This window comes from Lactuca virosa, chromosome 8 (genome assembly GCF_052849685.1).
Source record: "Lactuca virosa cultivar CGN04683 chromosome 8, Lactuca_virosa_CGN04683_v6, whole genome shotgun sequence".
Lineage (NCBI taxonomy): Eukaryota > Viridiplantae > Streptophyta > Magnoliopsida > Asterales > Asteraceae > Lactuca > Lactuca virosa.
In genome coordinates, this window is record NC_136433.1 from 188,164,100 (window position 1) to 188,178,286 (window position 14,187).

Consider the following 14,187-nt stretch of genomic DNA (forward strand, 5'->3'; position numbering starts at 1 on the left):
GAATTACCTCATAAGCCCCGTTTTCTCAAAACCTGCAAACATTTTCAAATTATACAAATTAAAATAAAAAATCAAATCCCTAGCTTTCGCGTGATATGTCTTTCTAGGAACTGAAATTATAGAACAGAGCAAATCATAAGAGGGAAAAAGAAGTACCTAACATTTGATTCCATTAGTTCACTCGTTGGTATGATCAGAAGCAAAATTGAAAAACATAAATTCTATAGAGAAAATCAAAGTGAAGCTTTTCAATAGAAAAAACAGCAATGAAAACAAACCTAATGGAGATTGATAACACTTTACAAAAGAATTAGGAGGAATAGCAACCTTATTTATGAATCACGGCCAAAGGAATCATAAAATTACAAGGCTTTGCAAATCGATCTTTCTTTCTTGTTTAACTATGGAATGATTAATAAACAAAACAAAAATAATTGGACATGTGTAGGTAGGAAGCAATGACAAATTCTTGGTTGATTATGTCGGAAACAAGAATCACAACAAGAGAGACGAATAGGAGATACATACACATTTCGTTGGGAAGCAGGAGGTGGCATCTGACGTCGATGAAGAACCTCGGTCGGTGGTGGGATAAATTCCCATTCGTGAGCCTGAAAAAAGGATGACCGGAAGCAGGCACTTATTGGTCGAAAACAACGACCACCAAGCACAAAGAAGTCAGCAGAAACTCGTATGTCGAAGGTCCACAGGTTCGTGTGTTTCTGATCTTATCATCGAGGTTGGGGAAAGAAGCCTAAGTCTCTGGCGGTGGGGTAGAATAGCAAACGACAGATGTTGGCGACTTCGATGGTGTTCAGCGGCCGATCTTGTCGGAGATGAGGGAGACGAGAGATTTGGGGAAAACAAATAGCAGATATGAACAAAAAAATTAGAAAAGGAAATGCATACCTTTTATTATCAACAATAGGGAGGAGGTCACAAGAAGGAGGAGATCACAAGAAGTCAAAGAACTATGGGATTTTTTGAACCCTAATTGCAACAGAACGAAATGCAGTGGGGACGACGGTGGTAGTGGTGTAGGAATCTGTGACATCCCCAAATTCACGGTCATTTTAAAAATTTTATTTATGCTTATTTAAAAATCAGAGTATACATTTTTAAAGAAATATATTGCGGAATTTGTTCCCAGAAAACATGATAAATATATTATCAAAGCATTTCCGAAGAAATGTATTTTGTTTATATTAAACTTTGAGATGTCATTGTCAATATAGAAACATAAGCATAAACACCCCTTAGATTCATTTACACTAATGATTTACATCTCATTTAATTTCTCAGTGTAATGTGTCCTCGTATCGATACTTGTGATACAAATAACTGAGTGGGTCAGGTTGGGAAACTTGGTAAGTACATAGGGATTTCAATTCCACAATGTTATATCATATATATATATATATATATATATATATATATATATATATATATATATATATATATATAGGATGTGGATCCAATAAGAAGTGAGAAAATAAGAAGGTAAGAAGAAAAAGTAATCAATAATGCACAAAAGGTATAGTTGTTATCTTCTATCTAAGGATTTATTTATGTAAGTGTTTTTTATATGGGTAGGAGCAAGTCACGGTTCCAATTTTACATAATAAAGAAATGCATCAGTTACAAATTATAAAGGTTGTGTGTGGTTTTTTTTTTTTTGTCTGGGTTACTTTTTTTAGCATCAATACATAAACAAAGGCAAATCTTATTACCAAGCTAATACGTACAGCAACCGATTCACGACCAACAAGCTCATATGTACAGCAACGGATTAGAAGATTCAAACTGTTAAGCAACATATTCACGAGAAGAAAGAGACGAAAAAGTACATTGGTTTGTGTTTATGTTTTTTTTAGTGTAATATAATGCAGATTATGCATGTGGTAAAGGGAGGAGTGGGAAAAATTGATTCAATGAAGCAATGTCTAATGATTCATAAGAGTTGGTTATGCTATTAATGTTAAGTGGTCCTGTAAGAAAAGAAGATGACAATTGAATCCAAAAACAGGTGAATCAGTTTTAGTTGCGAGAAGCAGTATGATAGAATGATGGTGAATTGAATGGAGTATAATGTGAATTAGTGTTGTAACAGTTATTTCATATTGATTTTGGCAATGTTTGTTAATTATCTTTTCACTGAATCTGACATAAAACTTTTTATGTGTTGCAGATATGTGTGATTCGGAACAAACAAGTATTCAATCTGATGGGGTTCAATGTCTACAAGTTGTTGAAAAATGTATAAAACTTGAATAAACCATGTCAATTATGCACTAAAAACACACCAATAACATTAATTTTTTGTTTATGTGTTGCAGATATGTGTGAATCGGAACCAGCAAGTTTTCACTCTGATGAGGTTCAATGTGTACAAGTTGTTGAAAAAACTTGGACACCAGAAACTGAGTTGAAACCATATGTAGGGCAATTATTTCCATTGTATGATGACGCACTGTCGTTTTATAGAGAATATGCACGTAAAAGTGGGTTCGAGATACGAAAAGGTACTACAGAGCAATCGAAAACGGGAGATGGGTACTCGCGTAGGGAGGGCGAGAAAAAAAACAAAAACGTTCATTTGATAGTTTGAAAGACCGGATCAAACAAAGACGAAATCGGCCAAGTCACAGAAAAGGATGTAAAGCTTATATACGATTGAAGCTCAATGATGAAAATGTTTGGGTAGTCAGACATTTCGAGGAGAAACACACTCATGAGTTAGTTAATCCAGAAGATTTTCATTTGTTGAAAAGTAATAGGAGGCTTACATATCATCAAAAGAAACTGATTCATGATGTATCAGATATAAACATTGGTCCGGTTAGAGCATTCAAGATATTGAAGCAAACACAAGGAGGATTTCTCAACGTCGGGGCAACAGAAGTTGAATGCAAAAATTTGAAAAGGGATTTGATAGAATATATTGGTGAGAATGATGCAGACATGGTAATTGACAAGCTCAATAAAAAAAGAGTATTTACACGACTTTTCTTTTGAATAGCGTGTGGACAGTGAGGGAAAGTTGTGTGGGTTATTTTGGGCGGATGAAGAAGCAAAGCGTAATTATTCAGCATTTGGAGATATTGTCGGATTTGATGCTACTTACCGAACAAACAAGTACATAATATCTTTACCTATTAAACAATTTTCATGGTTGTTAAATTAAAGGTAGTAATAACTTGTATAATTCATATTGTACATTTGTTATACAAGTACTTCATGATTTTCGTGCCATTTACGGGTATTGACAATCACAAAAAGTGTGTCACTTTTGCAGTTGGCTTGCTTGCTAGTGAGTCAATAGAATCGTATAAATGGTTGTTAATAGCTTTTAAAACTACTTTTGGGCAAGAACCAACTATGTTGATGACAGATCAAGACGCGACTATCAAGCAAGCGATTCCAGCAGTTTTCTCACCACCTTGTAGGCATCGATTGTGTATGTGGCACGTATCATAGAAGTTCACTGACAAGGTAAACAATGTACCCACAAAAATAGTATGTATATATGTGAATACTAAGTTAGAGTAACTGAATCGTCACTTATAATTAGTCGAATCATCATTTAAAAACATATGTACATATAAGAATATTCAGTTAGTGAAACTGAATCACGTTTTGCATGAAGCACTTAAGTTCTGGTACTTAATTCAGTTGGAATCACATGTATCTTGGATGTGTAAGTTTGTGGTATTGAATCTCAAAGATATTGAAATTGAGGCACCACTTAGAACTGAAGCACCTGTTACCAAAAAAAACTTAGTTGAAGCATCACGTAAAAACGTATGTACATATAGAAATATTAAGGTAGATGTGACTGAATTATGTTTCGCATGAAGCACTTAAGTGATGGTACTTGAATCACTGGGCAGAACTCAATTCAGTTGGAATCACATTTTGCTTGGAAGTGTAAGTTACTATATATAAATGAAATGATTCATTTTTTTTTCTATTGAAGCACCTATCACCAAACAAACTTAGTTGAAGCATCACTTAAAATCGAATGTACATATAGGAATATTAAGTTACTGTGACTGAATCATGTTTTGGATGAAGCACTTTAGTGATGGTAGTTGAATCACTAGTCAGAACTCAATTCAGTTGGAATCACATTTTACTTGGAAATGTAAGTTAGTATATATAAATGAAATGATTTAATTTTTTCTATTGAATCACCTGTTACCAAACAAACTTAGATGTAGCATCACTTAAAATCGTATGTACATATAGGAATATGAAGTTACTGTGAATGAATCATGTTTTCGATGAAGCACTTAAGTGATGGTACTTGAATCACTAGGCGGAACTCAATTCAGTTGGAATTACAATTTGCTTGGAAGTGTAAGTTACAATATATAAATGAAATGATTCAATTTTTTCTATTGAATCACTTGTTACCAAACAAACTTAGTTGAAGCATCACCTAAAAACGTATGTACATATATGAATTCTTAGTTAATGTGACTGAATCATGTTTTGGATGAAGCACTTAAGTGATGGTACTTGAATCACTAGGCAAAACTCAATTCAGTTGGAATCACATTTTGCTTGGAAGTGTAAGTTAGTATATATAATGAAATGATTCAATTTTTTTCTTGAATCACTTAAAAACGTATGTATATATATATATATATATATATATATATATATATATATATATATATATATATGAATATTAAGTTACTGTGACTGAATCATGTGTTGGATGAAGCACTTAAGTGATGGTACTTGAATCACTAGGCATAACTTAATTCAGTTGGAATCACATTTTGATTGGAAGTGTAAGTTAGGATATATAAATGAAATGATTCAATTTTTTCTGTTGAAGCACCTGTTACCAAACAAACTTAGATGAAGCATCACTTTAAAATCGTATGTACATATAGGAATATTAAGTTAGTATGTCTGAATCATGTTTTGGATGAAGCACTTAAGTGCTGGTACTTGAATCACTAGGTAGAACTCTATTCAATTGGAATCACAATTTGCTTGGAAGTATATATAAATGAAATGATTTAATTTTTATCAGTAAAACTAATGATGATTACCCATTGATGTTTTAGTTGGGTTCCCATATGTCGAAGACAGTGGTTTTGAAACGATTAAACGATGTTATATGGAATGAACGAATCAATACAAGCGAGTTTGAAATAGAATGGCAAGGGATAATGGATGAGTATGAGTTAAATGATAACAAATGGTTTAAAGATATGTTTGCAATTCGAGATAAATGGGTTCCTGCATATTTCAAGGATTGCCACTTGTCAAGGTTAATGCGAACGACATCAAGATGTGAAGGTGAAAATTATTTCTACGGGTTGATGACGAATGCAGATTTGCATTTAATTGAGTTTCTTGGTCATTTTGAAACGGCAATGGAAGCACAACGTTGTGTTCAATGTAAAAACAATCATGACTCTCGCTACACGAATCCTGATATTAAAACTAAACTGTTGATTGAGGAGGAGGCATCTGAAACATTTACACGAACTGTACATGTTCTTTGAAATCCAAAACGAGATAATGGCATCCATGCTTACATGTTACTCAATTAAAGTCGAAGAATATGATGGAATTAATAAATTCAGCATCAAGGATACCGACAAAGACGTTAAACATTTTGGTGATTTTGAGGTATGTAAATTGTACTAGTTGTATCTAGAAACTGTTTTAAACAAAACGAATATTAATAGTTTGTTATATTGACAGGTTTCATTCATGAAATCTGATTGCACAGTTACTTGCTCTTGTTTACGCTTTGAATTAACCGGGTGCCTATGTAGACACTGCTTTTATGTATTAAGGATGTCAGGAGTGGAACATTTCCCTAGAAAATATGTTTCAAGAAGGTGGACAAAGGATGTGTTATCGAGATCATCAAGTGGGTATAAGATCAGTCAGTCTCCTAAAAATGATGCAAATGAGGACTTTAAATCAATGATTCGGGACATATACTATTCGGTTGACTATTGTGTTGATCGGCTAGTTTCGGATATGGAAAAGTTGAAGTTGTATCGAGAGAAACTAAGGGAGATGACTCAAGATGTTGATGAAGATACAAGAAATGTACAACCCATGACGAACACAACCTTCATTGAAGCGGTGATTGGTGTCGAGAAGAGAGATGAAGTAAAAGTTAAAATCCCAGAAGGAATTAGAAACAAAGGTAGTGGGCCGGTCAAGAAAAGGATGATAGGAGAAAAGAGATGGCGATTTTGAAGGCTAAAAAGGGTTCGAGAAAATGTGGACGATGCGGGGAGTATGTTGATCATAATGCTCGCACTTGCAAGAAAAAAGCAAATGACTCTGCTTCTAAATAGTTCAGTTTTTTTTCTTCTTAATTATTAAGTATTCAATATAACGATGTTATTTTACGAGTAAACGTGAATCTTTGAGTTTAACATTTAGAAGGGTTTTGTTTTTAATATATTAGTATCTATGTCTGAATCAAATGTTATGGTCGCTCGAAAGCATACATGATAAGTGATGCCATAACTACATGGAGCATTAGTTTAGTTGGCATATGTGGTTAAATGACATGATCTAGAAAAAGTGATTGACTTTCATGACCGCTTGAGTAAAATGAAGATGCCAGTAGGCCGAGGTAGTAAGATGGTATTCACTTGAATGATAAAATGGGGTGTTAGTAATAAAACTCAAAATAAAGGAATTATATGTAGTGGAATGAATCAATGTGAATCACATGATTTAATTTTATGTTATTAATGCAGGTGAGTCATATCTAGACCTAGATTGCAAAATGTGATTGGAAGGGGTAATTGCGATAAAATATGAAAGCAGTTTTAACTGTCATGATCTTTTAAAGTTATTGGTAAAATGAATTCATGAAATGAAGTTTTTGTTACTTGTAATCCATGACAGCGTAAGTGTCATGAATAGTCAAGTGTAAGTGTCATGAATAGTCAAAATTGCATTAAATCTCAAAATCATTGTATCTTCGTTTCAAAATTGATAGTAAAAAAATGGGTAAATGGTATTGAAAAGGTAAATTGTAGTAAATATCAAACACATAATAAATTAATAAAAATGATAATAATGGAAGATTGGTCACTTAAAATCAGATAAGACAAACGTAAATAAAATCATTGTCACACCAAAAAACAAAACAAAAGTAAAAATAGCATAAAACATGGTTCAAAGCTTAATGTAAATCTAATAAAACAAACTGATTCTGCGCTCAATGCGTTGGAGATGTTCTTCAGTGTTCAAGTTTTCCTTCTCCGTATCAGATAACTTATCATATGATGCTAACTTTTTGTTGAGAGATGGCTTGATAATGTTCAAATCTGATGTCAAAATTTTTGTAACATACTTCTTTCTCAATTCATTTAGCTGCATCTGTTGGTCATCACTGTCTGCGACTTCAGGCTCCAAACCCACAATCCATTTATCCAGATTCCTACCTTTATATGTTTCCATGTGTTTCATAAGGAATAATCCACAATCTATGTAGTTTTCCTTTGCCATCCATTCTATGATTGCACTCTTCATTGAAGTACTCCAAACTATGATTGCACTCTTCGTTATGGACCCTTTGAGCAGAAATTAAAGACCGTAGCACATAAATAATAATTTGATTATATCCAATATCTTGAATTTAATCATATCCAATCGCCAATTAAAAAACCATCGATTATTTTTTCTCTATTTCCATCCTGAAGGGTTTTTTTGGGCGAAAAATTATGGATGGGAAGAGATACAAAATGTGAGATTGATATCGCAAATGGTTGATGAAGCTCGTTATGAACCCTTCAAGCAGAAATCGACATAACCTTGAATTTGATTACATCCGATATCTTGTAAAATACGATTGCCTTTTCAAAATCAATCTCTAATCTGATGGCTTCTTTTGGGGCGGAAATTAGGGCAAGGAATAAATGAAGAGCATGTGATATAACTAGGATAAGAGATATAAACTTTATTAAATGAAATATATAAATCCTTTGTTGTAACGTACATTATCTTATTTCATTCTTTAAATTAATCATAATTGCCATATATGCGTTATAACAATTGATTCCATGATTTTAAGGTACCAGATACCTTCTTACCCTTCGCACACATAAATCACTTCGTACATGATCTCTTCTCTCTCTATATATATATATATATCTCTCTCTCTCTCTCTCTCTCTATATATATATATATATATATATATATATATATATATATATATATATATATATATATATATATATATATATATATATATATATATATATATATATATAATATGGATGGACAACTATTGTGTGGACGTGTGGATAATGCTATTTTATGAAAATTACTAAGAGAATATGTTGTTTAGTAATGTGAACACGTTCAATCTCACAGAACTATTGTTATTTTAATGGATTCTCACCAATTCTAATTCATTTTTGTTCTCATTCATCGTTTTTTATTTATTTTAATTCTTACAGAATACGACTCAATAAACATCCTGATAACAATCTGACAGAATGAGAATAATTTTAAAAAGTGTATAATAACTTTATAAACGATTTAATTAGTGAAAATGCTTAATAATTAAAATAATTATATAAGATTGAACGTATTCATATTATCAAACAACATATTTTCTTTGTAATTCTCACAGAATAGCATTATCCACACGTCCACACAATAGATGTCAATCCACATTTGAACCTATATATATATATATATATATATATATATATATATATATATATATATATATATATATATATATATATATATATATATATATATATATATATATATATATAAAATTACAGTCCTTCCCTTCCCTTGTTCCCTTAAGTAAAAGTCAACGAAGATATGAAGTCGTGATTCAGTGAATGGTTTGAAAATACATGAAATATAACAACTTGACAAAATGACAGGTACATCGCAAATAAACAATCGAAAACAAAACCTATTTGCGTAGCTTTAAATCTTTCTCCACGGATAGAAGATCTTCCTCGATCGTCAAGAACAATGCAGTTGACCAGAAGTATTCCTGTATGTATGTTGATCTTGTTTTGCCTAGCAATCACATTCACACCGTCTACATCTCAGTCAACCACCACAAACACAACCGCAGGTGATGCTGCAACCATCACAAAAGCCGCCAACTTAACCAAACCCGGCTGCCAAAGCCAATGTGGAAACGTAACCATTCCATATCCCTTTGGTATCGGTCCTGGCTGCTTTCTGAGCGACTGGTTCGAAATGACCTGCAACACTACTTTTAATCCTCCCAAACCCTTCATCGGTGGTCTCCCAATTCTAGATATCTCCGACTCTACTTTCCGAATCGCTAACAAAGTGGCAAGCAGGTGTTATGATCAATTTGGAAGCGTCGCCTATGATGAACCCATCTCCACAAGTCTCGGCTTTACATCACCCTTTACGTTTTCACAACGAAATCAATTCACTTTAATCGGATGCGACGACATGGCCTTGTTTCTCGGCCCTCAACAAACAAACTTCACCAACGGGTGCCTCGCACTGTGTACACAACCTGAGGAAGTCTTAAACGGGTCATGTGCTGGTGTAGGGTGCTGTCAGGTTTCTATACCGAAAGGAATGAAGTACTACTACATTTCCCTTGGTAGTATGCTCTCTAACCACTCGAATATATGGTCTTTTAATCCTTGTGCTTTCTCTTTTATGAGCGAGCAAGAACGGTTTACATTTGGTGGGGTTTCAGATTTAATGGACCCCAATTTCAAGACAAGGACGAAGGCTAGTGTTCCGATATTGGTTGACTGGGTGATCGGAAACTTGAGCTGCAGCGAGGCTACAAATGCCGGTTTCTTGACTTGCCAAGCAAATACTCATTGTATTGATTCTGATACGGGAGTTCCAGGATACAGATGTATTTGCAATGAAGGTTATCAGGGTTGGCCATATCTTGATCCAGGTTGCCAAGGTTAGATCTTTTCAGACAAAATTTATTTTCCTTTCTATTATTACTAGCTATGTAAGGATAAATAACTTATTCTTATGTTTGACTTTCAAGACTTGAGCTGCAGCGAGGCTAGAAATGCCGGTGTCTTGAAATGCCAAGAAAACACTCATTGTATCGATTCTGAACCTGGAGTTCCAGGATACAAATGCAGTTGTTATCAAGGTTATGAGGGTCAGCCACATCTTGATCCAGGCTGCCAAGGTCAGAGCTTTCACAAACCTAATATTCTCCTTTTATTATAACTACATAATTAAACATTAACAACTTCTTTTTTGTTTGATCGTCAAGATATCAACGAATGTGAAGATCCCAACATAAATCTGTGCGAGGGAAACTGTACCAACACTCCTGGAGGTTACTCGTGTTCTTGCAAAGATGGCTACGTGGGAGATGGATTTAGAAACGGTAGTGGTTGCGCTGCTGAAAATTCAGAGTTCCCAGTTATCAAATTCTCTCTAGGTAATTAACCAGTTGTATTCTTATCATCGATTATCTCATCTTATAAATCTTATCGGGCAGTTGATTCGTCTGTCTTTAATTAATGTGGTAACATGCAGGAATGGGATTTGGTTTCTTGGCCATTTTAGTTGGAACAACGTGGCTGTATTTTGGTGTCAAGAAGAGGAACCTTATCAAACTCCGGAAGAAATTGTTTCAGCAAAATGGTGGTTTACTACTGAAACAACGAATCATGAGCAGTGAAGGCAGCGTTGATTCAACAAAAGTCTTCACCGCAGAAGACTTAGAAAAAGCCACCAACTACTATGCTGAAGACAGGATCTTGGGTCGTGGTGGCTACGGAATTGTATACAAAGGCATTTTTAGCAACAACCAGGTCGTTGCTATCAAGAAGTCTCGTGTAATGGACGAAACCCAAATCGAACAGTTCATCAATGAAGTCGTTATCTTAACACAAGTTAACCATCGAAATGTGGTCAAGCTCTTGGGTTGTTGTTTAGAGAGCGAGGTCCCATTGCTAGTTTATGAATATGTGTCAAATGGAACTCTCTTCAATCATATTCATGACAAAGGCACGAATTGGTTATCATTGGAGAATCGTTTAAGAGTAGCTGCAGAATCCGCGGGTGCACTTTCCTATCTTCATTCGGCCACATCAACCCCTGTGATCCACAGAGACGTGAAGTCCGCAAATATATTGTTAGACGATAATTACACCACAAAAATTGCCGATTTTGGAGCGTCAAGATTAGTCCCGATAGATCAAACACAAGTAACCACACTAGTTCAAGGGACTTTAGGGTATTTAGACCCTGAATACTTCCACACAAGTCAGTTAACCGAAAAGAGCGATGTTTATAGCTTTGGAGTTGTATTGGCTGAGATTTTAACCGGGAGAAAACCGTTGTGTATGGAAAGAACCGAGGAAGAAAGGAATTTGGCGAGGTATTTTGTAATGGCACTTGAAGAAAACCGTTTGTTTAAAATTCTTGACCCTAGAGTTGTAAGGGAAGGAACCCTAGACCAACTTCAGGAGATTGGTGAGCTTGTGAAAAGATGTGTTAATCTTACTAGCGATGAGCGGCCTACGATGAAAGAAGTGGCGATTCAACTCGAGGGTTTGCGGAAGTTTACTCAACATCCATGGGCGAACGCGAATCGACATGGCGTTGAAAATGTAAATTTTTTAAATAATGAGAACGAGCAAGATGATATTTATGGTGAGTCCATTACTTTGTATTCTAATAAGGGTGAACTCTCTTCGAGGTTTAGTATTGATAGTAGTGTTGTATATTCAACGAACAACACCAAATGATAAATTATTCAATATAGTCAACTCTTTCAAGCTCATTGAATTGATTTGTTTTGAGTTATACCCGACATTTGTAATGGTGAGTTCAATGATAGAGTTGAATGGGGTGACGAGTCTAGTTGTTATATGGATTTGGATTTCAATGGTGCATTGAACTCTTTAATGGGAAAAAATGAAGCTTTTCTAATTCTTAAATATCTATACTATAAATTAGCTTTTGTAATATTGTATTGAACTCTTGCAGAGTTCAATGCATTGTAGCAAAAAACGATAGAGTTGTATGGAATGTAAAAAAAATATCCCTCATTCCACCAACCGATCTATGCCCCTTCAATTGAACCATCATCTCTTTAGAAGCTTCTTTCACAAACTCACCTTCCAATTCCGATTACTTACATACTGAGTTGCTTGACCAATTGAGAAGGTGGTTGCTTTCATGACGGATTTTCAAGCAAAACATGGGTAGATTTTAGAAATTAGACAACATTTGATGTTTGTATTGTAGCGTTTTGTTGTTGGTTGGTCTGTTTTTGATGTTTTTGTTATGTTATATTACAAGTCTTGTTGGGGAAAAGGGATACATGAAATTTAGGTGTTAGTTTTGTTGAATCATTCTCGGTGATGAATATTTCAAATGAAATGACATAATCTGTTTGTTTTATTTCTGGCTATAGTTGTAGAATATGTGTATTTATTATCCAGACATGTCAAAATGTTCATTAGCAGAATCAGAAATATCTCATAACAGGTGATTTAGTCTTGAAGCTCGATAATTTTGACGACAGAATCATCACCAACCTTTTGGCCAATAACAACACGATCATGGGACTTGATGAGACCAATGGCTTTTCCATGATCCAATGAGATGTTTAAGATTGACTCATTTGTTGCACTTGTTGACTAGGGCTGTTTCCAAATAATGGACTAATATAAAATAAGAAAATCGTGCCTCGCTTGAGTTCTCATAAAATTAGATGACTTTCGAATATGATTGCTGATTTGGCACTATAAAAATATATATGGAACCAATAGCTTTTCCAATACTTGCCTAGAATTTTTAGAAACCAAAAGAATTAGATGCGTTATTTTAAGTAAGTAAATAAATTAGAGCATTTGATAATGTGTTGTGTACCTCAAAAGCACCAGTAAATGTCCATCGTAGTTGATTTGTTTTAAGCCGATGAATAACAACAGAGATCACATGAATTGGTGGCCTATATTTTGCTATCAATATGAGCGTATCAATATACAAAATCATATAGGTTTTCAGATTGGGGTGGTGGCGCAGTTGGCTAGCGCGTAGGTCTCATAGCCAAAGAGTGATCCTGAGGTCGAGAGTTCGAGCCTCTCTCACCCCATCAGTTTTTCCCTTTTTAAATCTTTTTCTCTCAATGCCTACAACCGACTTTGCAGTTCTTCCTGATGATGTGAAACAGATTATAACAGAAGGGCACTTACATCTTTTTGCATATTAGTGAAGTAAAATGGATTACTAAGGTCCCGTTTGATAGTGCATGAATGAGAAAGTGCTGACTGAGAAATATCTGTCTGAGTAATAAATTCTATCCGAATAAGAAACTATGCTGTTTGATTGTACATCTGACTGAATTTGCTGAATGATGCAAAATGATCATTTTACCCTGATACTCAAGAATCTTTTTATTCAATATACTATCAATAAAAAAATTAAAATTATTTAGTACATGTAATATTAATTTAAAATATACTATTAATCAAAAACCCTTAATGATCTCACAAAATGGCAATTCATGTGTTATGAATTTCTCCAACTCAAGTTCCTGCACAAAATCAACTCAGAGTCATCAATCAAAAAGATTTTGCACAACATTTCTCTATCAAAAAAAAATATATGCACAACGTATCTCTATAAAAAAAAATTATGCACAACATTTTTCTTAAAATAAAAATTTTGCCCAATAAATTTCTTTTTCAACTTCAGAAACAACAAAGGACAAGCAGATAGAACAAAAAAAATCGGAACTTCAACATCAAAAAATCGGAACTTGAACAGCAACAAAATGGAACTTGAACGGGAATAAAATCGGAACTTGAACATAAAAATAGTCGAATTGAACAGCAAAAATGGGAACTTCAAGCAGAAAAAACGCAATTGAGAAGAGAGAAAACGAATTGAACAACAAAAATAAGAACTTCAAGCAGAAAAAACGCAATTGAGAGGAGAGAGAACCATACCTGATGAGAAGAAGCAGCAAAATCGAAAATATGTAGAGGTGTAGAGGCGCAAATCGTCGATTGATGGAGGGCATAGCTTCGTCGATCGCTTGAAAGAGAGAAAAATGGGATGAGGCGCTGAAATTTGGAACGTATTAGGGCAAGGGCTCTTTTGGAAATTATCTCCCCCTTTCTTAGTCAGCAGATAACCAAAGTCTTTCCCACTCAGCTCTATCTTACCGAGTCAGAC

At 34.3% G+C, this 14,187-nt stretch overlaps 3 protein-coding genes and 1 non-coding gene across 5 annotated transcripts; all 4 read left to right on the top strand.

The window, feature by feature from the left end:
- Nucleotides 1–622: 622 nt before the first annotated feature.
- On the top strand, nucleotides 623–5,525 carry LOC145131139 (protein FAR1-RELATED SEQUENCE 5-like). The gene is made up of 7 exons (XM_079065869.1): nucleotides 623–710; nucleotides 2,189–2,257; nucleotides 2,337–2,522; nucleotides 2,705–2,964; nucleotides 3,020–3,135; nucleotides 4,075–4,144; nucleotides 5,082–5,525. The coding sequence occupies exons 1-7, from the start codon at nucleotides 623–625 to the stop codon at nucleotides 5,523–5,525; spliced, it is 1,233 nt and encodes a 410-aa protein (XP_078921995.1).
- Nucleotides 5,526–5,541: 16 nt separating this feature from the next.
- On the top strand, nucleotides 5,542–6,237 carry LOC145131140 (protein FAR1-RELATED SEQUENCE 7-like). The gene is made up of 2 exons (XM_079065870.1): nucleotides 5,542–5,652; nucleotides 5,728–6,237. Exons 1-2 carry the CDS (start codon nucleotides 5,542–5,544, stop codon nucleotides 6,235–6,237), a joined length of 621 nt encoding a protein of 206 aa, XP_078921996.1.
- A 2,706-nt stretch (nucleotides 6,238–8,943) lies between these two features.
- Nucleotides 8,944–11,871, top strand: LOC145132899 (wall-associated receptor kinase 2-like). Of its 2 annotated transcripts, XM_079067852.1 has the most exons (5): nucleotides 8,944–9,613; nucleotides 9,713–9,934; nucleotides 10,025–10,174; nucleotides 10,262–10,432; nucleotides 10,531–11,871. In XM_079067852.1, exons 1-5 carry the CDS (start codon nucleotides 8,998–9,000, stop codon nucleotides 11,745–11,747), a joined length of 2,376 nt encoding a protein of 791 aa, XP_078923978.1. In that variant the 5' UTR covers nucleotides 8,944–8,997; the 3' UTR covers nucleotides 11,748–11,871. The 2 variants fall into 2 exon arrangements, with proteins under 2 accessions (XP_078923978.1, XP_078923977.1); XM_079067851.1 differs by having other exon boundaries at nucleotides 8,944–9,934.
- A 1,146-nt stretch (nucleotides 11,872–13,017) lies between these two features.
- TRNAM-CAU (transfer RNA methionine (anticodon CAU)) lies at nucleotides 13,018–13,102 on the top strand. Its single transcript is given in 2 exon segments — nucleotides 13,018–13,055; nucleotides 13,067–13,102. It is a non-coding gene; the product is annotated as a tRNA-Met (tRNA).
- Nucleotides 13,103–14,187: the final 1,085 nt, after the last annotated feature.